At 45.5% G+C, this 27344-nt stretch overlaps 3 protein-coding genes, 1 long non-coding RNA gene and 1 pseudogene across 5 annotated transcripts; 2 read left to right on the top strand and 3 right to left on the bottom strand.

Moving 5' to 3' along the window:
- Positions 1 to 4135: 4135 nt before the first annotated feature.
- Positions 4136 to 10092, bottom strand: LOC100383603 (uncharacterized). 2 transcript variants are annotated; one of them, NM_001366824.1, is made up of 12 exons: positions 9560 to 9911; positions 9085 to 9325; positions 8693 to 8797; positions 8277 to 8473; positions 7618 to 7790; positions 7380 to 7526; positions 6927 to 7223; positions 6673 to 6840; positions 6529 to 6594; positions 5957 to 6445; positions 5076 to 5869; positions 4136 to 4930 (listed from the first exon to the last, which is right to left on the bottom strand). In NM_001366824.1, the coding sequence occupies exons 1-11, from the start codon at positions 9783 to 9785 to the stop codon at positions 5171 to 5173; spliced, it is 2808 nt and encodes a 935-aa protein (NP_001353753.1). In that variant the 5' UTR covers positions 9786 to 9911; the 3' UTR covers positions 4136 to 4930; positions 5076 to 5170. The 2 variants fall into 2 exon arrangements, with proteins under 2 accessions (NP_001353753.1, XP_035822946.1); XM_035967053.1 differs by having other exon boundaries at positions 4576 to 5869; positions 9560 to 10092.
- A 3174-nt stretch (positions 10093 to 13266) lies between these two features.
- Positions 13267 to 14413, top strand: LOC109946050 (uncharacterized). Its single transcript, XM_020552650.1, has one exon. The coding sequence runs from the start codon at positions 13672 to 13674 to the stop codon at positions 14362 to 14364; it is 693 nt and encodes a 230-aa protein (XP_020408239.1). The 5' UTR covers positions 13267 to 13671; the 3' UTR covers positions 14365 to 14413.
- Positions 14414 to 14992: 579 nt separating this feature from the next.
- Positions 14993 to 15971, top strand: LOC111591360 (uncharacterized). The gene is made up of 2 exons (XR_002750542.1): positions 14993 to 15069; positions 15826 to 15971. It is a non-coding gene; the product is annotated as an uncharacterized lncRNA (long non-coding RNA).
- A 403-nt stretch (positions 15972 to 16374) lies between these two features.
- LOC118476963 (uncharacterized) lies at positions 16375 to 17557 on the bottom strand (annotated as a pseudogene).
- Positions 17558 to 18760: 1203 nt separating this feature from the next.
- Positions 18761 to 22582, bottom strand: LOC103653883 (U-box domain-containing protein 33). The gene is made up of 8 exons (XM_008680698.2): positions 22200 to 22582; positions 21807 to 21928; positions 21568 to 21689; positions 21376 to 21480; positions 20813 to 21257; positions 20568 to 20708; positions 20088 to 20489; positions 18761 to 19980 (listed from the first exon to the last, which is right to left on the bottom strand). Exons 1-8 carry the CDS (start codon positions 22471 to 22473, stop codon positions 19003 to 19005), a joined length of 2589 nt encoding a protein of 862 aa, XP_008678920.1. The 5' UTR covers positions 22474 to 22582; the 3' UTR covers positions 18761 to 19002.
- Positions 22583 to 27344: the final 4762 nt, after the last annotated feature.

Below are 27344 nucleotides of genomic sequence, written 5' to 3'. Positions count from 1 at the left end.
GACGAAGATGCTACTAAGAAAGGCCCTTCCCATTTCAGTTGCAATTTGCCCACTGTATCCGGATTGGCCACTCTCCGAAGCACCAAGTGTCCTGGCTCAATATTTTTTAGCCGGACCTTTCTATCTCGCCATTTAACTGTTTCAGCCTGGTACTTATTGATATTCTCCACGGCCTGAAGCCTGATCCCTTCTAAGGCATCTTTTTCCACGAGACAAGTATCTTCGGGACCTGATTCTGCCGAAGCTACCACTCTTATTGATCCAGCTTTGGCTTCTTCCGGGGTTATTGCTTCGTCACCAAATAACAACTTAAATGGGGTAAAGCCTGTAGATCTTGATGTTGTTGTGTTATGGCTCCATACCACTTTGGTAAGCTGATCTGGCCACTTTCCCCTTGGTTGATTAAAGATTAGCTTCATTATTCCTGTCATTATGATGCCGTTGGCCCTTTCAACAAGCCCATTCGACTCCGGGTGCCTGACTGACGCAAAGTGGATCTTCGTGCCAATTTGATCACAAAAATTTCTGAATTCTTCGGAGTCAAATTGTGTTCCATTATCTACAGTTATAGCCTTCGGCACTCCGAAGCGACAGACAATATTCTGCCAGAAAAATTTTTGGACAGTGGCCGAAGTTATTGTAGCTAATGGCTTCGCCTCAATCCACTTGGAAAAATATTCCACAGCAACTACAACATATTTCAGATTGCCTTGAGCCGGTGGTAATGGGCCCAGCAAATCGAGGCCCCACCTTTGCAATGGCCAGATGGGTTGTATTAGCTGTGTCAAAGACGAAGGTTGTTTTTGATCTCTTGCACATTTCTGACAACCTTCGCACTTTTGAACTAACTCAGCTGCATCCGAAGCTGCCTTCGGCCAATAAAATCCTTGACGGAACACTTTTCCAAGTAACGGCCTGGATCCGATGTGGGATCCACAAAGGCCTGCATGTATCTCCTTCATCAACTCTATACCTTCGGCTCTAGACAAGCACTTGAGCAGCGGGGCACAAACTCCATGCTTGTATAACTCCCCTTCTATAATGATATACGGACGAGCTCTTGCCTCTATTCTTTTATTATAAGCTTCGTCATCTGATAGGAAGTTGCCCTGAAGGTAAGAAATTATTTCAGTTCTCCAATCTTCACTGTACACAGGAGAAATAGTAAGAACTGCTCTTTCAAGTAACTCCACTGAAGGTGCCTTTATTGTTTCGAAGAATACATCCGAAGGTAGCGGCAGCCCCTGTGCTGCAGACCTGGCTAACAAATCAGCATGTTCATTTTGCCCTCGAGGGATATTCTTAACAGAAAATCCTTCGAAGGAAGCTTCGATCCTTCGGACTGTGTCTAGGTATTTTTCAAGCTTCGGGTCTTTAGCCTTGCAACTTTTGTCAATATGACCCGAAACAATCTGAGAATCAGTTTTAAGGATCGCCCTCCTGATCCCCATCGCCTTTAGTTTCCGAAGACCCAGGAGCAAGGCTTCGTACTCAGCAATATTATTTGTGCAGCTGAAGTCCAGTCTTGCTGCATAGCAAGTTTTAACCTTGGACGGTGAAACCAAAACAGCAGCTGCTCCTGCTCCGAAGGTTCCCCAGGAGCCATCACAAAACACTGTCCATGCTTCGGCATCTTTATTCGCTTCTTCGCCCTGAGCCCCTGGCGTCCAGTCGGCAATAAAATCTGCCAATGCTTGAGACTGGATCGAGGATCTGTGCACATAATCAATGTAAAATTCATTAAGCTCCGCAGCCCATTTTCCAATTCGGCCAGTAGCTTCTTTATTTCTCATGATATCTTTCAACGGCTGCGAAGAAGGAACAATAATATTATATGCCTGAAAATAATGCCGAAGCTTCCTGGATGCCATTAGGACGGCATACAACACCTTCTCCAGTTCTGTATAATTTTTCTTTGAGACACTAAGGACCTCAGATACAAAATATACTGGGACCTGCTTCTTGATTTGTCCATCAAACTTCTCCTGCACAAGTGCCGCACTTACTGCTGAGTGCGAAGCTGCCACATACAACAACAGAGGAGCCCCTGGCATTGGTGGAGTTAATGTTGTTAGATCTATCAGGTATTGCTTGAGTTCTTCGAAAGCTTTTTGTTGAGCTGGGCCCCATTGAAAGACTTCAGCTGATTTTAGCACCTCGAAGAAGGGTAAATTTCTTTCCGCTGATCTGGATATAAATCTGTTAAGAGATGCCAGTCTTCCTGTCAATTTTTGGGCCCCCTTTCTTGTGGTTGGTGGCTCCATTCGAAGTATAGCTTCGATTTTATTTGGGTTAACTTCAATTCCCTTTGTTGAAACCAAGCATCCAAGGAACTTACCCTTCTTTACTCCGAAGACACATTTTTCTGGATTCAGCTTCAGACCAGCTTGTCTGAAGCTGGCGAAGGTCTCCTGCAGATCAGCAATATGGTCTTCTTGCTTCGTGCTTTTTACAATAATGTCATCAACATAGGTCAACACATTTCTGCCTATCTGAGATTGGAGAACCTTCGCAGTCATCCTGCTGAAACTCCCTCCAGCATTCTTAAGCCCCTCAGGCATCCGAAGATAGCAATATGTACCACTTGGGGTTATGAAACTAGTCTTCGGCTCATCCTCCTTCTTCATCCAGATTTGATGATAGCCTGAGTAACAATCCAGGAGACTCATGAGTTCCGAAGAAGCTGCTGCATCAACTAAAGAGTCTATCCTTGGCAGCGGGAACTCATCCTTCGGACAAGCCTTGTTGAGATCTGTGAAATCAATACACATTCTCCACTTTCCATTGGCCTTCTTCACCATAATAGTGTTAGCTAGCCATTCTGGATACTTCACTTCTCTGATAACTCCTGCACTTAGGAGTCTTTTTACTTCGTTGCGAGCCCCTTCGGCCTTGTCATCAGACATTTTCCGAAGCCTCTGCTTGCGGGGTCTGAAGGATGGGTCAATATTGAGCGAATGTTCAATAACATCCCGATTCACTCCACAAAGATCATTGGCTGACCATGCAAAAACATCTTTATTGTTGAATAAAAACCTTATCAAGGTTTTCTCTTGATCTTCAGATAATTGCGAGCCCAATAGCACCTTCTGCTCTGCTATATCCTCACACAGCAGCATGGGCTTCGGCTGATCAGCCGAAGCTGCTTTTTCCCTCCTGAACTTGTACTGTTCACAAGCTTCAACTCCATCTATATTATGGATTGCCTTGGAATCAGTCCAGCTTCCTTCGGCCCTTCTGGCAGCTTCCTGACTCCCATGAATAGCAATAGGCCCTTGGTCCGAAGGTATCTTCATGCAGAGATAAGCTGGGTGAAGAATTGCTTCAAAAGCATTTAGGGTACCACGACCAATGATGGCGTTGTAGGGGTATTCCATGTCAACAATATCAAACATAATTTGCTCAGTCCTTGTGTTATTAACAAATCCGAAGGTTACCGGCATGGTAATCTTCCCGAGTGCCACAATCTGCCGCCCTCCGAAGCCACAAAGAGGGTGCGTAGCATCATGAATCTTGTCTTCAGGCTCTTGCATCTGTCTGAAGGCTTTGGCAAATATAATGTCAGCTGCACTGCCTGTGTCAACTAGGACATTGTGAACCAGAAACCCTTTGATCACACAAGAAATGACCATAGCATCATTGTGGGGATAGTCCTTGAGCTGAAGATCTTCCTGAGAGAAGGTAATTGGAATGTGAGACCATTTTGACTTAATGAAGGGTCCCTGCACTCCAACATGCTGCACCCTTCTCTGAGCCTCCTTCTTCTGCTTTTTGTTAGCTGGCTCTGAGCAAGAACCGCCTGTTATCGGGAGCACCAGCTTCGAAGCCGAAGCAGCTCCAGCTTGAGTGTTGAACGAAGCCATCAGCTCAGAAAGGTGGAAGTGAGTTGACCGGAGGTGGGCGCCAATGTTGGGGACTTGTTCTCAAATGCTAAGAATTAAGAACAAGGCAACACAAAAAATGTTAAGTGTTAAGGTCCTTCGTCCTCCATAACGATATATCCCTTCGGGATATAAAGCATCTCGGACGAAGGTTACGAAGGACATACCTTCGTAAGCATAACAACGAAGAATGAAGCATTCACATAAATCATAGAATATGAAATAAACATTTAAATATTGTCATAGAATTATCTCTACTTGTATTAATGAATATAAATGACTTTGAATTACAAATGTACCTTCGGTCCTGCGGAAGGCAAAAGTACAAGCGTGATGCGAAAGCAAATGACAGGTTCACGTGAACAGTACAGAGGTACTGTTCATCTATTTATAGGCACAGGTCGCAGCCTGTGACAAATTACAATTATGCCCCTTGCGAAAGTTTACAGCATTGACTCAGACCTATATGTATAAAAAGGTCATTCTATCTCTATGTCGGTTTAAAACGCCGAAGCTCCATGAAAAGGGACCTTCGGCCATCTCTTGGAGACGACTTCGGCCGAAGCTGCTTCTTCGTGTGAGACCTTCGGCGCACCGAAGCACGACCCCAACACTAAACATAACTATTAGTTATTTTTAGTAAAATAGTTAACAGTTAGCTAGCTAATTTTACTAAAATTTTTAGATCTACTACATTCAAACACATCTTAAATTGATTTTGCGCGCTGTGTTCCGGACACAAGAAACATCCCCTTTTGGTTTTTAAAAACCCTGTGCACTGCGCCCGGACACAAGATGGACGGATGAAGCATCTGGAGGAGCTGCTGACATCCACATCCACACCCAGTGAAAGCATCATCTCATCTCCCGTGCTGTTTCTGTTGCCACTCGAGAATCGCTGAACGGAGCGCCTTGTTCGGGGTGAGCATGCGGTGTGCAAGCCTCAGGTTTGTCATCGGCGACGTGCTGGCGCCGTCGAGCCATCCCCTGATCGCTTCGGCTTCGTATGTGAACCCATCTGCTGCCACGTGGGGGTCACTCATCACCTCCTGTCCACCATCGAATCAGACAACGAGAGGGGGGGGGGGGGGGGGGGGGGGGGGGGGGGGGGGGGGGGGGGGTTAAATTCAGAATTCAACTGCTCCGGTATCAAGCATCTAAACTGCTATTGTGGATCTGGTGAATACTCGGTACCTGAAAAATCGGACAGATGAAGTACGATGGAGGCGGATCGTCTTCTGACGACGACGCAAATCTTGATGCCCCGGCGGTCAAGCAAGCGGCTTTCATCAGTTGCTCGACCTCCTCCCACACCTCCCCGGCGAGATCTGGCTGGCGCCCCGAGCCCAGGGTGACGCACCTAAGCCCAAAAGATGCGCCATCTGGCTGGCCTGCACGAGAGGCCACTCCCCCGCGGAGGCGTCGATGATCGAGTGCAAGTTCCCTTTCTCCATCGCTTCCTCCACCATCTCACCGATCCCTTGCTGCGATCGCCCTGTCAGTAGGCGAAGGATGGTGACGCCGAACGAGTTCACGTCGGACCACAGCATGAGCTCCGCTGCCGACTTGAATCCACCGCCCTGCTCCGTGTAGCGGAGTGTTCCCTTACTACGGTCTGCTGCTGAAGGGCGGCTTCGCAGGCTGGTGGCCGTTATGTCGTCTTCACCACCACCTAGAAGAAGGCAGCAGATGCCCAAGCCTCCCAGCTTGCTGACGAAATTGGCGTCAAGGAGGATGTTTCCCAGGTTCAGATCGCCGTGAACGATCGGATATGGCTTGTGTGAGTGGATGAAGGCCAAGGCTGAGCATATCTCCCCGACGATCCTTGTGCGCGCCTTCCATGTCAGAGGCGGCATGCTTTTCTTGCACGAGAGCCAATCCTCGAGACTGCCGTTTGGGAGGAATTCGGACACCAGCGCGAAGTCGTCGGGACATACTCCTACCAGCGTGACAATGTTAGGATGCCTCACCCTACTGAGGACAGCAACCTGCAGGAGCGAGTGAGTAGTGATGTCACTGCTCGTTCGAAAAAGGGGGCGGTAAGAACTTGAAGGTAAGCAATGTCAACTACCTACCTCTTGGTAAAATCTTGCCTGCCCTTTTAAGCTTCGCGAATGGAACAACTTTATTGCTACGTCTGTGTTGCGGACGAAACCTCTGTAGACGCTTGCAAATCCATCTTCGCTGATCTTGAGTTCCGCATCGAATCCTCTGGTTGCTTTCTGCAGCTCGACAATCGAGAACTCGGTGTTCGCAGTTTCAGTCGTCCCTAAGGCTCTTTGCTTGTTCTTTTGGCGTGACTCTTTGGCTTCCATAGCTGCGGTGTCTCTCTCACGCAGTAGCTTGTCATGCTTCGCTTGGAGCTCTTGGAGAAGCTGCTTGCTGTCGGCGAGCTTTTCTTCATGAACCTTCACGGCGGACTTTATCTCAGACATATGTTTGCCATGTGTCTCATGTAGCTTTCTTTTCGATGCTTGGATTTCTTCCTTCTGTCTTGTCATTGTCTCCTCCATTGTTTCCTGCTTTTTCACCTGATGTATGTGCTGGTGCTCCAGGTCTTTAATCTGCACGAGCAATCACCACTTCCATGACCACCTGTGATTTGTATTAAGGACCAATGGTGCAGAAAAGGAAGAAGAAAACATACCCTTTGAAGGTATGAGAGCCGATCTCTCTCAGCTTTTCTTCTTCTGTTAGTTTCTTCAGACATACCCTTTTCAAAAGATCAGTCATATATTCTGAACAATGTTCAACAATACATTAAAACTTAATAATAGACTGCCAAACTTACAACTTGTTCCAGTTTGAGCTTCTGCTCTTTTAAATCTTGCAAGTCATGGTACAGTTTATCTCGTTGCCTCCTTGTTTCTTCGATCTCTGTTCTCTGTCTTGATACCTTCTCCTCCATATATTCCCGCTGTGCCTTCTCATTCTGTAGCAAACTCTCAACCTCCTTAACCTGTATAAGAATACTTTACATCTTGTGTATCACATGCTTCCCTAGTTGAACCGTAAACTCCTAAAGTCCTGATACAACACACTTACTCTTTGAAGTGTTGAAAGCAGACCCATTTTGACTTTTTGGTGTTTTTTAGATTCCTCACTTGATTGTCTTATAAAATGTTCAGTAATCTCTTCCACGTGATCTTTTGCAGCTGACTTAATTTGTGTTATACGTTGTTCAAGTACAAGCTTATGCTTATCCGAATCATGTAATTTATCAGATAGCGTGCACCGTTGTCTCCTCATTTCATCAATCTCCAACCTTTGTCTAGCAAGCGTCTTCTCAATTTCTTTTCGCTGGCTCACCTCGTGAATATATGAATCTTCCAACTCTTTAATCTGCAAGGAGATTTCGCTATTTTGGTCACACTGGACCTAATCAGTAATTAATTATATGATGTTCAATAGTACAATGGTTAGATGGTCTACGTATTACTTTGCTTTACATATAATGCAAGCTGCAGTGTGAATGTGAACCCATAAAACAAAGCTTACTCTTTGAAGTGCTGAAAGCAGGTCCATTTCAGCTTTCCGGATTTTGTTAGATTCATCATCATCAGCTTCATCCTTTAACAACTTAGCTTCAATGCATGAATCTTGAAGCTTCTCATACTTTTCTTCATGTACACTGGGTTCGTCTTCCTGTATGATACCATCCATCTGATTATTTTGGTGTTTCCATATTGAGTAATAGCATTACCATCTTCTTAGTTGTAAAATGCTAGCAACATACCTGATTATATGTTGATGCTAGCAACAAGTAGGTGCTATCAGGTTCCTGAGTTGTAAAATGCACCACTTGTGTTGTTTCATGTGTATCGCCAATAACTGAAGGTAGAGCAGCAGTTTCAGAGAAGCTGACAGCATCGTCAGTTCCTGATGACCCGTAAACTATCATTCTCCAATCTGTGTTATCATCGCAGTGGAAAATCAGTGTGACTACCTTCAAAATGGTTGCATGGCTGAAAGCAGCTTCACTTTGCTCACATAGGAAACCTCTCCTTTTTGTAGACATGTATCGCATGTGAGAGTGGGTGCTTTTCCATGATCTAAAAATGGTTGCTTTGATTTTTGGCATCTATCTAAAAATGGTTGGTTTGGGTGCAAACCCTAGGTTTCATTTATCATATTACTTTGAGCATAGGTAAATAATACAATTGATTACAAACATACATAAGTTGTAATGTCTTGAATTTATTTGTAAGCATCACTAGTCACTGATGCCTAAAATTCATGTTAGATGACTTCACAACTAAATTTCAATCTCTTAGGCATTCTATGAAAATTTTATATGTGAGTACATAATATTTTAACTAAATTATTTGAGGCAAAGAACTACATAACTTTTTTTTTGCAAGAATTACATCTCGTATGTATATTTAGGATAGTCACCTCCAAAAAGATAATCCCATTCCGTCATTTCTGCTGCAGCCGATGAGCTTGAAATGTATCCTTTGTGGCTTGATTCTTTGTATTCTAACTCGGTTGCCATTGATCCCATTTGACTTGAAACGTTGTGCGCCGGTGACAGCGGCGCGTTGCTTTTTTCAGGTGATGCAAGTATGGCAGGAAGGCTTTCATTTGCTTCCCTGTAAGTGTTGATATGCATGGTTAATATTTTTTCATCATTTGCAACCCCTCTATCCTGAATATAATACTGACTATATTTTGGGACAATCAGGGGGAGAGTTCTTGTTTAATGACACAGTAGATTGGGTTCCCAGCTGAAATGGAATGTACTATTCGTAGATATATAGAAGTCTGGAAGTGCTAAAAATTTCTGGTGTCAGCTGGACCTCGCCCTTTACCTGGTACATATCAAATGACCTTTACAAGTAAACCACATCTTGCATGATGGAGCTGCTGTCTTGAAAAGCTTGAGCGCTGTCATCGACTTTGGCGTGTTCATTTCTCTACAGTTTGAGAGCATCTGTTAGAATGCGCGATTGCAAGGTATGCTCTTAAGAAATTGCTTGGTCTGAGTATGCTATAGCTTCCTATCCATTTCTTGTTAGAAGAGAAAATAGAGTATTCTGTTACTGCAACCACATAACCAGCTTGTAAGAAAACTTGTTTAAGTATCCCAGGTCCTCAAGTGTGAGAGAGTATGGTGACGTTCTGGTTAATCATTCAGAATCATGGAAGTAAGATGTGCATCCAATTTAAGGAAGTAGAGCGATTTTGTTAGTCTGATCCGTACCTAGAGAAGTGTCGGTCTGCAGCTGCTCCCATGACAAACTCAGTTACGTTATTAAGAGAGATGAGCTCCTCAAGTCCTTCAGCTACATCATCCGTCTCGATTATTACTTTCGCACAGGCAACCTGAAATGTAACAGCCTTTGCCATCTGCACATACGCATCTAGACTCTTCTCGGCCTTTGCTCGCTTCTGCTTTCTGTACTCCTTGATTTCTTCTGGTTTCATGCTGGTATGACTCCTGTCTGAAATGTAACGGAAATCACAAGCTGCTGCAGAGTGCAAGTTAAGAAAACTGTGACAGATGCAACGAATTCCGAGCCGTACGTGCTAGGGGGGTGTAAAACGAATGCAATTGCTTTCGAAATTCAGATACAGAGACATGTTTCCTAGTTCTAAAAATATCTTAGAGCTAAGCAGTTTTGATATTGAACTAAACAAATGCGTTTAGACTACTATATTGTGCCCTGTAAACTTACTCTGGGCGATCGCTGGCGCAGGGCAATAATGGACATGAGCTATGGCAAGCTTGGATCCGTCCTTGACCAGATTGCGCAGCGCCCACAGAAGGGTGCTCCTCCCGTCGCTGACCTCTTCGGGCACCGCGACGAACACCTCGTGTGCGGCCAGCTCGTCCTGCAGCAGGGAGCTTGGGGTGGCGGCGGGGCTGCATCGTGCGCTCCGCAGCGGCTCCCACTCCTCCATTTGCTTGCCGCTTCTCTCTTACGGTCCGAAGAAAAAGAAACGCGCTGGAGCTCGATCGGTGGTGTGACCTCGTAGACCGTAGTATCCGGCCGGCCTGTATATGATGAGTATGTATCTGTATTCTGTAGTGAAAGAAAATGGGAGGGCAAAAGAAAAGGAACGTGGCGTATCCACCCTACCGGGGGTGACGCGAGACTGTGCGTCTATTCGTGCTTGCTGCATTGACCCGCCAATTAACTACCCCAAAGTCATCGCCACGATGCAGCGCCTGCATTAGCAGCAAGCAATACGCGAGCATGTCGAGCTCATGTCATACGTACGTGTCCTGCTGTCTGCTGATGCTGCCATGTTTCATGGGCTGCGTGGGGACCCAGCGACAGCGAGCGAGCGAGCCGAGTTAAACTACCAATCACGACGACGCGGCCTTGGCCCGTTATTGCAAGACAGAGACGTGCAAGATGTGCAACAGCGAAATGATCTTTTTCGGAATTTTGAAAATTTCTTATATTCCTTTCTTTCCAAATATTTAACAAAAATAGACCACTATCCCATCAAAGACCCTTCGTCTCAGTTTATCAATTCTGAGCTTACACCTTCTCCACCATGAATGTAAATGACCATCGTGATTTATATTCACTAGGAAGCTGAGAGTGGAAGTGCTGCTATGAGCGAATGTTGATCTTGAGCAAGTAGTGTTACTCCGCCGGAGTGTTGTCATGAGTTGTAAACAGCCACGGCTCTGCTGTAACCCTCATCGATGTAGTGGAAGACTCGGTTTGTCACCTGGTGAAAAACCTGAGCAACCGGGGGAATGAGTTGGAATAGACTTCAAGCCAGCTTGGCTAGCTCCAACGTGGATGTAGACAAGCATTTCAGGATTGACCTAACCACGAGATAAATCTATATCTTTTTGTCTCTTCTTTGATTTCCTATTTACACTTTTCTACTTATCTTTGGTATAAGTTGTTCTTGAAGTGCACTGCGGATGAGGCCCAAGTCCGCCCCAACAGCGGGGAAGCGCATGCAGGAGGAGAAGACATCGGGTGGCTTGGCAAAGGAGAGGGGAGAGGCCTCTAGCCGAGGAAGGGAGGGCGGCAGACCGAGGATGGAGGAGGGAGGCATGAATGGGGGGAAGCCGACGAGAGCAGAGGAGAGGGGCGAGGTAAGGTGGCTGTCGGTGGGAGAGAGATGGCTCACCAGTAGGCAGAGCTAGCCAGTGGTGAGGAACAGGAGCCCAAGGTGGATACGATGCGAGTAGGTGGGAGCTGTCGGTAGATGCGCTCGTGCTGGGAATATGGGGGAAGACGACCGTGCATGGAGAGGTGGGGAGGCACGTGTCTGTGCCTAGCGGGGTTGCGATGGCCACGGGGGCGGCCTAGGTGACGACGTCCATGGGAGGAGAGGCAGAGGAGGATGCGCTCGGTGTCGTCAACAATGTAAAGGAGGACTGGTGGCGGCTGGAATGAAGGAGGGAGAAAAATCTAGCTTTGATACCATATCGGATTGGAATATGTGAAACCCTAATTCTAATCCGGAGTTGGGAGTATATTATATATAAGAGTTAGGTGGGCTAAGCCCATTAAAATAGGGCAAAGAGGTAATTACACGAGAACCATAATCCTAACCCTAAATAAGAGTCTAACAAACCACACACTCAATATTTCTTTGATTCCACCCATTCTTCTTTTAAAGTTTGCTACCTACGCCTCATTCTTCGTTATACTTCATGCAACTGGTGTTCCTCCAATCGGTCGTCGTCGTTGAGGTATGAACAGGTTGCTGAGCATGCAATAGCGGTTCCTGGCAAAGCCTGATTTCGTGCAAGGAAGAGAAGATCAATGCCTTCCAATCATGGATAAGATTTGGGACCTAATAAATTTGTTATTTCAATGCACTACCTTTTATTTCAATGCATTACACTTCCAATCATGTTTAAATCATGGGTAAGATTTCGATCTTTTTATATTCATGGTGCTAAAGTTTAGTACTACACTTTTAATACTTAGAGAGCCAAACAAGGATGCTAAAAAGTGTTAAAAGTAAAATGCTAAACTTTAGCACACAATAGCAGTTTAGCTACTCAAGATGTACTAAACCTTAACATCTTAAAGTTTAGAACATGGGATCTAAACATGTCCTCAGTATACATTTTTAACTAATGTCTATATAGAAAGGGGTTTAGAGCAACTCCAGTAGTTGCCTAAAAAATTTCCTAAACAAGTAATTTGGAGAATTATCATAAAATCCCCTCTCCAACGGCTCCTGAAATGAACTTGGTAAATTTACTAAGTTGCTATCCCAGCCAATTTGATCTCTACATGTAGCAAGTGTTTTCCGACTCCCGAACAGCCCAATCGCGCCATTTTTTTGTTTTGCGCGTTGCCATAGCCGCCCACGACCCACTCGCGCCATTTCAATCTCGTCCCCGCCGCCTCTAGGCCCTCGTCTCCGCCGCCTCCAGGCCCTCGTCCCCGCCGCCTCCATACCCTCATCTCCGTCGTCGGTGCTTGGCCTCCACTTCCCTCCGTCGCTGGTGCTTGGCCTCCCCTTCCCATACGCCACCGACTAGCCGTGGTCCATCGGCAGGGATTTGTGTTCCTCCGGCAGGCCCTCGTCCCCAGTGGCAGAGACGACTTCGATTGAAGGTATGACGAGTTCTTAACTGCGATGTTCTTGGTCAGGCATGGGAGATGGATGAGGGTCATCATACTCCATATAGAACACCATTGGTTGCCTTGAGCTCAAGACCTGGGGCAGCTGCCAGCCATTCATGTGGTGACGTTGGCGCCTAGGGACATGCTTGTCTTGTCGTCCGAGCAAAGGGTGCATGGATGTACTTCAAAAATGTTTGCTGAAACATATTGAACCTTTGCCAACTGGTTTAGAAGCTATAGAGAGTGAGAGAGATGAGAATGAACTAGTTTCAGTCAATATTAACTGAAACCCTTTCCTAGTATGTCTGTACTCATCTTGGGAATTATATATCTTTCAATCTAGGCAGATCGATACTTATTCCTTAACCATTCTTGAAGACCTCTTGTATAATGCAGTGCTACAATTTTTATTCAGTGGTAATAATGCAGTGCAGTGATTATAATTAAGTTGTACTATTTTTTTTAGAATTCAGTTGTACATTTTGATTGTACAGTTTCATTTCAGATGCAAAGTAGTTTTATTTTGTTCATTTTCGATGCACATTACTTGTAAGCTCAAATTGATAGTAGTTCCAATGGTAATTTCATTTTCAGATGCAAAGTAGTTTTATTTTCACCTCGTATTATTTTTAGGCCTTATCCATTGTCAGGCAAAGCACTTGTGTAACTTGTGAATTCTGAAAACTAACATCACAGTACCATTTTTTAGAGCCTGCCACACATTTCAAATACCTTTAGCAAGTGTCATTTTCATAGCAGTCAAACTCAAATAATCCTAGATCATAATATGCCATTTATATATGTTTTAATATTTGCAGGTATGGAAGGGGATGGTTCTTACTTTACCAATCTTGTCAATGGAGCTTTTGAAACTTTTGAGGATGTATATGAAACACCAGTTGAGTTGCAGCCAACTGCCCAAATAAAGGATATCCAAACGTCATCGAAGTCAAACCAGAAGCAAAAGGGTAAAAACTTTACTGAGGACGAAGATAGACTTCTTGTTGCAGCTTGGTTGAATGTTAGTACAGATCCTATTCAAGGGACAAATCAAACTAGAGGCACATTTTGGAGAAGGATCTACTTATTCTTTGAGGAAAACAGAGGAACTTTTGCAGAACGTAGTGAGGGATCACTGTTGCATCGTTGGAGTTCTATCCAAGATGCAGTGAGCAAATTTTGTGGATGTATCAACAGTATTGAAACTAGAAATCAAAGTGGGATGACAATTCATGATAGGGTACGACATCATACAAAGTAGATGTAATTTGTCAATTATAAAATTGTTGTTGACTGAGTTTATTGTTCTCTTTCAGGTGGAGCAGGCCGAGAAGCTTTTTAAATCTCAAGATCCCCAGAACAAGTCCTTCCAGTTTAGACATTGTTGGCTGTTATTGAGAAATCAACCAAAATGGAATGATAAGCTGCAACAATTAGTAGCAGTGAAAAATAGCAACAAAAAACAGAAGACATCAAAGAAATCAAGTCCAACAAATGTTGATGCTGCATCTCAGGATACAAATGTTGTTCTCCCTGCAGAAATTTGCATTCCAGAGCTAGCAGCACCAGAGAGACCATTAGGGAAGAAGGCAAAAGAAGCAAAGCATCGTGGTGGAGGTGATGTCTGCAAAGAAGCATTGGACCTTCTTTGGGCAAAGAAGGTTGAAGCTGACCAAGAGAAAGAGATAAAAAGAGAGGAAAGGTATGCCAAGTCATATGCTATTGACAGAGAAAGGCTTGAGCTTGACAAAGAGAGAATTGCACTAGAGAGGGAGAAGCTTAGTAATGAAGCCAACAATACTTACTTGAAGAGAATTGTTGAAGAAGAGAGAATTATGAATATCGACCTCAGTTCTTTAAATGAGATGCAACAACAATATTACATGAACCTTCAGTCTGAAATTATTACTCGTCGCATGAATTAGATAGTTATCCAGTTTTCTTTTAAAAATACTTGTAGGATTTTATCTTATGGACACGTGCCTTCAGTAGTTTCATTTTCTTATTATTGCTGGATTGTGTCTTGTGACATTTCATTTTTCATATCAATGGAGGTAGTGCTGTGTGGTTGAAATCTATTGTGTCTAGTTGAATATGAATGTAGGTTGTGTTGTCTCGTTCAATGGAGCCTAGTTATGAACTATTTGCCCTTCAAGGCTCATAGTAGCAATATCGACTCATTGTTTTCACCTTGTACTAGATTATCTGGTCCAAAGAGTACAGGTGTGTGATACAAACAGAAAGAGCTGATGCAGTAAATTATCTAGTCCTTTACATAATCTGTTGTGTTCACCTTGCAGGAAATAGAAAAACAACTTTAACAAATGAACTTAAGGAGATGGCAACGGGTCGGGTTCGGGTCGGGTGGAGAAAAAACCCACCCGCGACCGCACCCGCGGAATAAGCCCAAACCCGCCCGCGACCACACCCGCGGGTGAAATCCCACACCCGCACCCGCACCCGTCGGGTTTCGGGTGGGTTTCGGGTCCTCGTCGGGTTTCACATAGTCACCGTTTTTATTCCACATGTTCACTAATCAGTAATCACTAGTGCGTGTGCGTGCTGTGACCAGCAGACCGGCTGACGCCAGGTGAAGGCCCACTGGCCCAGCAGCAAAAAACAGTTCACAGGTAATAATCTTAGACAAAACAGCAACATTGCAACAATAAATTCATGTCTCAAACTGAAATGGTACCAGCATCATTACATGATTACATCAGTCTCACAATAATAACAGCAGTAACATGAATACATGATACATATGAGAATAAGTTCATGCCTATGTGTCAAACACAAATAGTTCACAGGTCCACAGCATTAATGCATTATACACCAAGCCAATAGCGGTAGGAATAACATAACACATAGAGACCAATTCAATATTGCACCAACAGCAACACTCAACCATTGTAGAATACAAGAATCTGCTTCATCCTAGCAAAAAGTAGTCAATCAAATGTTAGTATTCAGTAAACCAAAACTAAGAAATTAGATATTAAGGAACTCAATGTTACCATTTCTTCATCCTCCAAACAAATCACTTGGTCAAGCTTCAACTTCAATCAACTATGGTAGAATCTGCTTCATCCTAACAAGAAAAATAGACAATTAAATGATAGTATTCATTAAACCAAAAGTAAGAAAATAAATGTTAAGAAACTCAATGTTACCATTTCTTCTTCTTCATCCTCCAAACATGTCATTAGAGCATTCACAAAACAGGATTGATCGCCTAACTGTTACTTGTTCAAATTCAAGCCACACATCAGATTTCAGCTTCCTTTTGCATCCAACTTGTACATTATCATCATCATCATTTACGACCACATGTTCTGTACCTTCTGATGGTGGAGCTTGAACACTTGAAGATGGCATTTCATTTGCAGCAGCACTCGTCGGTGTAGCTGCACTTGAGGAACCTCCTGCAACCACAGCACTGCTCTTTGTGGGAACTTGACGACTGCTCCTGCTCGGCCTCGAAGCACCTTGGTCAGACATCAGACTCTGCAATTTACAAATTAGAGCTGCTCAAGTCAAGCTGTGCAAGGTCCAAGGGACATGCTCACGGCTCACCTCACCTGCAAGGATAGGAACCTCGTACGTGGTGGGAGCAGGCTGCGCCGCTGCAGTCGGACTCCGGTGGTCCTGGGGAGTGCCGGAGTGGGGATGCCGCGGCCGGTCCTGGAGAGTGGAGACTTGGACTCCTGGCTTGGCCTCGGACGCTCGGTGGCTCCTAGGGATGCGTCCTCCTCCGGTGGTCCTGGGGATCCGGCAGGAGCAGGATGCGGCGGCCCTGGGGATGCGTCCTCCGGTGGTGGTGACGGCGGAGGGGGTGGCCGGGTGGGGCGGGCAGCGGCGGGCGGATCTGGTGGTGGCGTCTGGCCTCTGGGCAGATCCGGTGGTCTATCGTGGCCGCGGCCGCCTGGACGCCTGGTGCTAGCCTGCTAGGGTTGGCCGGTTGGCCCTGGCCGGTTGGGGACTTGGGGTTGAGGGATTTGGGTTTTTCTCAGGGCCCACTGGAATACAAACTGGATGCGCACAGGACTTGGGCGGGTGGCTGGCTGCAACTCTGCGCTTCGGGCGTAGCTCCGGGTTCCGGGTGACCCGCGGGCGAAAATCAAAACCCGCACCCGCACCCGTAATGCTTCGGGTCGGGTTTGGGTCTAACCCGTGGGTGGATTTTTACACCCGAACCCGAACCCGACGGGTGCAAAACCCGACGGGGCCCGAACCCGCGGGTGAAATTGCCATCCCCTACTTAAGGATATAAATCTGGGTGGTGTTGCCACAAGTGCTCAACTAGATCTTCTCGAAGTTGATAATGTGTTTCTTGGTTCCTAATTTTCTTGTGATTCTTAAGAAATTCATCAAAATCTGTTGTCATCTCATGGGAGGGCTCCACATTTTCTCCTCCGTGCTCAAAACGTTCATCCGGATCGACTCTTTCCTCATCTTCAATAATCATGTTGTGCATAATTATACATGCTATCATTATGTTGCTTAGTGTCGCCTCGTCCCATAAACGAGCTGGACCACGAACAATGGCAAAACGAGATTGAAGGACCCCAAAGGCTCGTTCTACATCCTTTCGTGCCGCTTCTTGTGCCTTCACATAGTAGATTCTTTTATTGCCCCGTGGTTCTGGTATGGTCTTAACCAATGTTGCCCAAGAAGGGTATATGTCATCTGCAAGGTAATATCCCATTGAATAGTCATGGTTATTTATTCTATAATTCACTTGTGGACTTTCTCCATTTGATAATTTTGCGAACAGGGGAGATCGATGAAGAACATTGATGTCATTGAGAGAGCCAGGTAATCCAAAAAAACATGCCAAATCCATAAATCTTGCGAAGCAACTGCTTCTAAAATTATAGTAGGCGTGTGATGATGGCCCGAAAATTGACCTTGTAAAGATGATGGACAATTCTTCCACCTCCAATGCATGCAATCAAGTGAACCCAGCATACCAGGAAATCCTCTTTCATCGCCAAGTGCAAGTAACCGATGTATATCGCTTTCATTGGGTGCTCTTAAATACTCCTCACCAAAAACGTCAATTACAACTTTAACGAACCTTCTTAGACTTTCCAGCGCAGTACTTCTCCAATACGTACATATTCATCTGTAGCATCTGCTGCCACTCCATAAGTTAGCATACGAAATACTGCAGTAACCTTCTGCAAACAACTTAAACCTTGTTGTTGAGCTGCGTTTCTTTTTTGCTTAAAGTAATCATCATGTTGTTCAACAACATTCATTATGCGAATAAACAGGGATCGATGCATCCTAAACCTGTTGCAATGAAATATAATAAGGCATCTATAAGACAAAGTACACACAAACTAACCATACAAATTAAATAAATTGTTACCTCCGCCGAAACAAGTTTGGGCCATAAGTAGGAATGTCAGCCAGGTAATCTTGGTACAATCTCGCGTGTCCCGCTTCTCTATCTCGATAAATATATGCACGGCCTGGAACAGAGCCTCCTGGCTTTGTACGAACTTGTGAAACAGTATGAATGATTTGCGCGGCAGAAAGTATGAAATCCTCGTCGTCATCAGATGATGATTCATCAAGTAATTGTGATGACAACAATCTATTTGAACCCATCACCTGAATTTGCAATAGACATTTCGGATAAATTGAACAGAACATAATGTGAATCCTTTCCATAATCTCATATGCGCCAAGTTTTTGCATCACGTGAGATTGTACCATGAAACGACACATGTGCTTCAGCCAAAATTTGCGAACGACGAAGCTTTTACAATTTTGGATTTGGCAGATGAACAGTACGGATGTAGATTGGTATTGAACGGGGAGACATACCGAATGAATTGATTCAGGCGACGGCACCGCTCATAACTTGTTCGTCGGCATGACTCTGTCAGGTGTTTTGCGTCTAAAAATAGTGGCGGCATGACTCTGTCAGGTGTTTTGCGTCTAAAAATAGTGGCGGCGCATGCAACCGATGGTCCACCAATTATTCAAAACCGTTGGATCTTCCTATATTTCAGGAACCATTGGAGATCATCGTGAGTTTTACATGCAAATCTAATTTAGCAGCTTACTAAACATCCATTTAAGGAGCTATAATTTAGGCAACTACTGCAGTTGCTCTTAGGCCATATCCGTTATTGCAATGCACCATATTGTGGGATGGTCGGTTTCTGTTGTAACTAACAACAATCATAGAATCAAAGAGAACTATATATCATTGTATTAAGATAGGATAAAAATGATTTATAGTGACGATTTTATTAAGGAATGTCATGCATATGATTTATAGTAGCGGTTTTTTTAAGGAATCGCCACTACAAATAGCACTTACTTGTGATTAATAACCGAAACTGCCTGCAAAAATTATATCATACCGCAGTCTTTAAGCTCTTTTCTACCGGTGCACAACACTAAGAAATTTCCCTTTTATTTTTCTTTCTAATTTAAACAAATTTTGACCAATGGAATACAAATTACAAACGCTACATATGTGCAGTTGAAATTAGATTGTTAGCATCAGCCACGGAGATCGCATGCTTTCTTCGGTACGTAAATGGTTATCTCCGCTGCTGCTGCTGCCGCCACTCGAGAATCGCGGAGCGGAGCGCCCTGTTCGGCGTGAGCTCGCAGTGCTCGAGCTTGAGATTGGTCATCGGCGACGTGTCGCGGCCGCTGTCGAACCACCCCGTGATCGCCTCGGCCTCGTACGTGAACCCGTCCGCGGCGATGCGGGGATCGCTCATCACCTCCTGGAAGATCGGGCAGACGAAGTAGGACGGCGCGCGGGCGTCATCCAGCGGCGACGGCGCGAACGGCAGAGGCCGCCCGGCGGCGGCCATCGTGAGGGGCGCCACCACCTTCCACACCTCCCCCGCGAGGTCAGGCCGGCGGCGCCGGCTCATCTCCGCGCAGCGCAGGCCGATGTGCGCCAGCTGGTTGGCCTGCACGAACGGCCAGTCCCCCGCGGCGGCGTCGAGGACGGCGTGCAGCTGCCCCCGCTCCAGCGCGTCCTCCACCACCTCCGCGATGCTCTTGGGCGGCCGCCCCGTGAGCAGCCGCAGGATGATGATGCCGAGCGAGTACACGTCGGACCGCGGGGTGAGCTCGCCGGTGGACAGGAACTCCGGGTCCATGTACGCGAAGGTCCCCTTCGGGGTGGTCGTCCTGTGCAGCTTCGTGGTGGCGACGGGCATGGTGGTAGTGGTGGTGGACTGGCTCATCATCAGCAGGCGGCAGATGCCGAAGTCCCCTAGTTTGCTCACCAGGTTGGCGTCCAGCAGGATGTTGCCCGGCTTGAGGTCGCCGTGCACTACCGGGTGCGGCCTGTTCGAGTGGAGGAAGATGAGCGCCGAGCACATCTCGCAGATGATCCTGGTGCGCACCTGCCATGTCAGCGGCGGCGTGTCGTTGGTGCACGCCAGCCGGTCCTCCAGGCTCCCGTTGGGGAGGTACTCGTACACCAGGCCGAGCGCCTCCCGGCACGCCCCTATCAGTGTCACGAGGTTTGGATGCCGCACTCTACCGAGAACAGCAACCTACGTTACAATGGCGACACGACAGTCGTTAAGGCCGGGTCAGCATGTATGGTACGCGTAACTGAACGAAGAGAGAAGGAGGGTGACGATCTGATGAATCGCGTCACCTCTTGGTTGAACTCTGACGGGCCTTGCATGCTTTCCGGATCCAGCAGCTTCACAGCGACGGCTGTGTTGCGGAGGAAGCCTCTGTAGACGCTTCCGAAGCCACCCTCGCCGATCTTGAGCCCCTCGTCAAAGCCTTGGGTCGCTTGTTCCAGCTCAGAATAGGAGAACTCGGCGGTGTTCAGCGTTTCAGCAGCTGCCACCTTCTCTTCGTAGCCTTGGACAGCAGACGCCATCTCTGTTACTTGCCGCTCCAGGACGAGTCTCTGCTCCTTGACGTCGTGCAGCTCCTTGGATGCCACACCGTGCTGTCTCTTCATTTCCTCCATCTCCTGCGCTTGTCTCGCCAGCGTTTCCTCGATCGCTTTGCGCTGCCTTACCTCGTGCTGATACAGCTCGTTTACCTGTAAAAAGCAGCGGTGGTTCAGTATTTGCCATCCCAATCGTGCGTGCATATGCATGGATGATGGGAGAGCGATTACATTCTCAAGAGCCGAAGCCATGTCTAGTTCAGCTCTCAGGCGTTTGGCCGACTCTTGGTATGCCTCTTTCCTGCAGCGCTCAGCTTCACTCAGAGCCTCCGTGAGTCTTCTGTATATGTTAGCATCGACGCCCGGGTTTTCCTGTGCGGCACCAGAGTCCAGACCTACTTGAGCCATCTGCTACACTACACTTCATCTACGGTAGTTTTGTTCGACCTGTCTAGATCTTCATGATACGTACGTACCAGCTCATGAGAAGGGGACGAGAAGTTCTCGTCGTCAGGTTCTTGCATCGCTGATCCGGAGACGACGACAGTAGTGGTGGCCGCACCGTCGTTTCTCGATAGATCATCGTGCCACGAGTTCTGCGATCTCCTCCCGAATTCGTTCCAGGAATCGCTGGAACTCACTGATGCTGTCGTAGGCGGCCTCCTGCCGTAGGATTCATAGAGCCGAGACGGCGTACCGATGTTGACGGTTTCGTGAGAGGGATACAGCAGCAGCCCCGCCTCTGTTCGCGACCTGGTCAGGTCATGCCTTGGACTTCCGTTCGAGCTTGACCCGTCACTCTCTGAGCGACTGAGTAACATTGATCTCAGCTGGCTAGCAACGCTGCTTACTGATGATCTTGATGCGCTCGTGAGTGCAGGTGATGGTGGTGGCATGGCGGGAACAGTTGTGTTCGCTTCCCTGCGCGCGGCATTCAGAGCTTCTGATTAGACAATGCAAGCAAACTGGGATTGACCACTTGTGTGATACAGGACTACTACAAGGGAAGGTGAAATAAAACCATATCTTAACCTTTTACCTGGTGCATATGAGACGCCCTTTACAGGTAAACCATATCTTACACGATGGGGCCGCCACCTCCGTCAGTCTGAGCGCCGTCTTGGATTTCAGTGATTTCATTTTCCTGCGACAGAGGGGGAAAGAAACCTTTTTTTTGTAAACTACAAAGACAGCACCGCAGGCCCGCAGCCATCATGTATGTAGTCCGTACTTGGAGTAGTGTTTGTCTGCTGCTGCTCCCATAACAAGCTTAGCGACGCCATGGAGAGTGATGAGCTGCTCAAGCCCTCGTACAGCATCATCCATTTCGATTACAACTTTCTGGCAGCTGACCTGTGAAAGGGAAACGATGAGCCAACAGTCAATTAAGGTAGCGTGCTTACTGTATCGTTGGTTGTTGTTTATTAGGCCACTAGTCTGTCTGATGACGGCATGGGGGGAGGTTGTTACCTTTTGTCTTCTGCACACAAGGACGTATTCATCTAGTTTCTCCTCCACCTCCGCTCGCACCTTCTTCCTGTATTCGTTGACCCGTTGTGGATTCACCGTGCTGTGATGAACTTTTGCCCCCACTGGAAAGAACAGAGTAAGTCCTGTCAACTCTGAACCCTCAAGGCAGTGCATCATGAACTAGGTTCTATAGAAACCTATTAAGGTGTAAAGAGCGCTTTCAGTATTTGCCACAGTTTTTCCCCATACCGGCAATAGCACAACAACAAAAAATGAAACAGAGACATAGAGTCATGTCAACGCCCAAAGCGTTTCCTTTTGCACAAGAAGCTCCGAGGATGCAAAGACGGCAGCAGCAGCATCCCCGCCATCTGCGACGGAATGGAACCTTACTCATGGGGATCATCTGCGCGGGGCAGTGGACGTGGGCGACGACAACCCCGGCGCAGTCCTTGGCTGGGTTCTCCAGCGCCCACAGCAGGGTGCTCTTGCCGTTCTTGGCGTCCTCGGGGACGGCCACGAAGACCCTGTCCTCCACCGCCACCGGTGGCGGGCTCGCCTCCTCCTCCTCCACCTCGCTGAGGCTGCTCACGGACGTCCTGAAGCTGTACTGCAGCTGCGACGCCGTATCCCACGGCCTGTGCGCAGCGCCGCTGCCGCCCTCCATCCGCAGGGCGCCAAGATGGCTGAGGGGTTTGGGGGTAACGCGTACAGAGAAGCAGCAGGGAGGGATCTCCTTATTGCGTTTCCTTGTTTCATTGGTGTCGAACGCGGCAACGACCTCCTCCGTCCCATAAATAATAGTGTACTTTAATTTAGTTAGTAATCCTCAATCCTCATTCCACATAAAATAATACAGCTACGGTAAGAATGTGTTTGGTTTGAGGAATGAAGTGATCGATCTTTTTCTCACTTCTCACATTTTTATTTGGTTTGTTAAATAGAATGTGTTGATCCATTACCACTTCATTCCTTATAAACTAATAATTAATATATACATGAGAAGTGAGTTGATTCCACCAAAATTGATGGAATGAACTTATGATACATCACCTCATAAAGCATTAGATGACTCCACAAACCAAACACATCATAAGTCTCTATCAATTTAGTTTATATTTAACTAAATTTAAAATAAATAATATAGACATTTACATTTATGTCTTTAAATATATTTTTTCTAAAAATATATTTTATAATTGGTCTGGCGGTACTTTTTTTATGTAAATGTTCATATTTTTATATAAATCAGTTTGAAGTTTACACTGTTTGACACTTTGACTACTTAATATAATAGTTATATTTGTTTAGACGGATAAACTACTATACATCAAGACAACTTGTTGAGGCGCACGATTAGAATTACGTTCTCAATTTGTCATTTCTCGGTAGCTCCTAGCTATGCGTTTCTAGATACCCAGGAGCCTTGCTTAGTTGCTTTGGCACTTTCATCACGTTAAATACAAAAGTTGATAGTTGTCGCTTGTCATCGGCTCCATCCCGGAATCCACTCGGGGACCAATTTTTAGTTTGGTTAAAAAAATTCTTTTCGTCTTATCCTGTCCACTCTCGGGTTACGTTATCCTCTGGCTGGACCGTTACAAAGTGGATGATGACGGGCCAATAGTAATGGGTCCAGGGTTAAGAATTTTCTCGACTAAAATCATGTTTTGGTCTCTTCTTAGCCATCAGTGAGTTGTGTGCGTCTTGAGTACCGACCCTAGACATTATACCGGGAAGGTGGTCTTTCCCTCCCCGATCGAGTTTTATTTTTTTGAGAATAGGATGGACATGCATCGCCACCACCATCCTTGCGACTGCTCCGGCTTCTAGTAGCCTGCTCCGGTAAAGATGAGGGCAAGGATTAGGTAGGGGTATAGATCATCGCTGCCATACTTGCAACTGCTCTAGCTTGCAGCAACCTGCTTTGGTGATGATGAGAGCAAGGATTAGGGACCACGACCATGTGATCTTGACGAGAGTGTGAAAGGATCTAGCAAGGGTCTAGAGGAGGTAAATAGACATGTCTTTGTGAAATTCTCAAACTTAATCAAACTTTAGATTGATTGATGTATCGGTCTTCCTAAAGAGTGTATTGACTTTCTCAAAGCAGTGGTTGCATCTAGAACTCACGGAGAGAGTAGATTGGTGCAAACCCTAAAAAGCAAATTTAAACGCAAGTAATATTTAACAACAAGCATAACAAAGAAGATATAAAGATTTATCTCATGGTTCAGCTCACCGTTGAGGTTTTGCCTACATCCATGATGTTGAGGAAGGCACAAAGGCTATAAAGTCTCTCTTCCAACTCGCACCTTTTATGAAGCCCACCACCAAGGTAGTGAAATTAAGGACTCCACTAAGTCACAAAGGGCAATACAAACTTTTTGGTGCTTGACAATAATCGATTGGGAAATTCATAGCAAACCTCTAGCTGGCTAGGCGCCAAGAGTAACAAAAACCCTAGGCAGTTAGGGCTTAACCAAGTGCTCAAGATGGATGAATCTTGAGATTTACTAGCATTCCTACTTTCTCTAGGAGCCAATCATGTCGAAGGGTCATAAAGTCTTGGGCAAAGGTGGTTGGTAGCATCAATGGAGTAGAGAGAGGGTGTGCTGGTTGGATGGTAGTGAATGAGGTAAAAGATGACCGATAGGGTGTGGGTATCTCTCACAGATCCCAACAAATGGTCAACGAGGTAGAACATGGAGGCTTCGTGTCTAAGCGGAGAGGTTCCACGGAGTCCGCGAAAGAATAAGAGCGAAAAGCATGTGGCTTTTTGTGTGGGTTGGATGTTTTTATATGGTTGTGTGTAAAAATTGTGAGCAATTGGATCATCTCAACTTATCTTTGGTATAAGCTTAATAGTACAACTTGTTCTGAACTCAATTTTAAAAAATAAAATAAATATAAACATGCTCTTTAAGCTTTCTAGCCCATTATTTTGAGTTTGGAAGAGGGTCTCCATTAGTATCTCATGCACCCATGATGAATAATATGATGTCAACACTTAATAAACGTTATCAGTTCGTTACCTACATAGTCAACATGATTAAAACCCACTTAGTGTTTGATTGCAGTTACAAAGCCACACTGAGGTCTTTTCCCTTTTTGAGGATGGTCTGGCATTGATTTCTCTCCAACTAAACATTTTAAAGTGAAATTTCATGGATGAATTAAACCGAGCTCATTATAATCGACTAAAACCCCAATCCAGTTCCGTGCCATCCTATCTCAACCATCGTGCCTCATCCTACGTATCTCGCCTGCTCGTTGCCTCCCATCCTATCTGTCGTTCCGTGCCTGCCATTACTATTGTTGTTGTCTGCCTGCTAGCGCTGACCAACTCTCAGCACCCAACCACCGAACGATCGGCCCCCAGGTGATCAGACCCTAGTCGACCACGGCTAGACGGCCAGTGCCATCTGCCCTAACCCCCATGTGACTGAGTAACAGCGGCTAGCGCCTGAGGTCTCAGTGGCCACTGCCTAACTCGGTGGCCAGCAGACAGTGCCCTGCCCAATGACTAGCACCCACGCGGACACGAACAGACCAAGGTGACTAGCCGCCCAGTAGATCAATCCCCTGCCGACCTACGCCTGCGGCCAGCCACTAAGCCTCAGTGCGCGGTGCCTATTGGTGTGTGCTTCTTAATGATATTCTTGTACGTACTACCTTCATTCTCAAATACTTAACGCCGAACAGTTCAATTGTAAACTAAAAAACGACAAATAAAAAACAGAGCGAGTACTAAACTTTTAGTTTTGTTCAATGTGGCTATTTTCTATAGCCATGCCTGATTTTTTTGGTTGTGCTCCGTCGTTGATGTTGCCTAAGGAGTGTTTGGAAGTGAAGTTTTTTTTTCACAGTTTTGAAAGAATATTGTAGTATTCTCAAATACTGCATTTTTATATTGTAGTTGTTTTAAGGTATTCTAAACTTAGGTTTAGATCTCAGTTTTCAAAATTGTAGTATTTTAAACTATGGTATTGTCATGACTAAAGTATATTGTAGTATTTCAGAAAGTGTGGTTTTCAAAAACTTTATTCCAAACAGAGCCTAACTTCTGAAATATAACAAAATAAAGAAAACGTTAATAGAGTATGGAGACAGAATGTTAATCCAAACACGGAATGGAACAGTAGAGGAAATTTCATAATGCAGTATTCGCGGCTTACGTTACGCGTTCCCTACATGAGCCAGACCAGGGGCGACGACTCATCGAAGGTCAACTGCAGTTGGTCCATTTGGCCTTTAAATTTGCTGTCGGCCAGCGTGGTTGAACTGTACGTTTGTGCTAATGCACTCTGCCGCGAAATCGATGTTGAATTTTAAAGGAGTTTCATGTCCTGGCAAACTGAAAGCTATAAATTTGAAATGACCAACCGATCGGAGACTTTGACAACAGTCAAGATCAAAATCTTTATTGTCTTCTATATGCTCTCTCTCTCTCTCTCTAAGGTTGTCCGCAGGCGTTCCCCCTAAAATTTTTCCCCTAAATCTTATTATGCAGCCACGTCAGCAAGATTCCCTCCCCTATATTCACTCGTCCCGTAACCGTTCCCCCTAAATTTTACCCTACATATCCCTCTACTCATTAAATATACATTTCCATATAACTAACATAACCAACTTCATTTTTTATTTATATTTTGTCCTTTTAACACGTTAGGCTTAAACCGCTCGTATTTTTTAAAATACAAAATTATACTTAATTATTTCTATTAAATTACGTATACTATAGAAAAAATCAATTAATTTAACATTTAATTGCAAAATGCATACATCAATTCATTTAACATTTAATTGCAAAATGCAAACATTACTTAACAATTGTGGTATGGCATAATTTATCATATATATTCGGACGTAATATATTGAACGACACTTACGTTGCAACCAAACCGGTCGAGTCGTACGGCCGAAGCCACGAGTGCCTTACAACGAAAGCCACCGTTGGCTTTCAAAGAAAGCCACGGATGGCTTTCAATGAAAGCCCCCAGCTTCCCCCAGAAGCCGCTTTGGTCTCCCCTATATATATGCAATCATTGTCTACAAAATGTACACCCATTCAAGTTACTTCATCAAGTTAGTCATAGTTCGGTATGTCTCACAGGCATCCGGCAGATGATTCTGATTCGAGTGATAGTGAGGACGAAACTCTTTTGCTTGTCAATCTACTAACCCTCAACATTGAGGCTCAGCGCCATCACCGACGACGGTCGCGATTACCTCGCCGCGTCATTCACAGGGATCATTTTGCTGGAGAAAATCTCATCCAACATCACTACTTCAGTGCGAACCCAGTGTATCCACCCCATGTGTTTCGTAGAAGGTACGCACTTGATTTTATTGTAATAGGTTCTCATTTTTCAAACTTTTCACAAAGAACCAATGTAAATTTCTTAGGTTCCGCATGAGTAGGCCTTTGTTTCTCCGCATTATGCAAGGTCTTCAACAGCAGGATTCTTACTTTACACAAAGGGTAGACGCAACAGGCATGCCAGGACTCGGTCCACTACAAAAAGTATGTGCGGC

The sequence above is a fragment of the Zea mays genome, chromosome 4 (assembly GCF_902167145.1).
Source record: "Zea mays cultivar B73 chromosome 4, Zm-B73-REFERENCE-NAM-5.0, whole genome shotgun sequence".
NCBI lineage: Eukaryota > Viridiplantae > Streptophyta > Magnoliopsida > Poales > Poaceae > Zea > Zea mays.
Note: the sequence above shows the minus strand (reverse complement) of the source record. Positions and strands in the feature narration are given on the sequence as shown.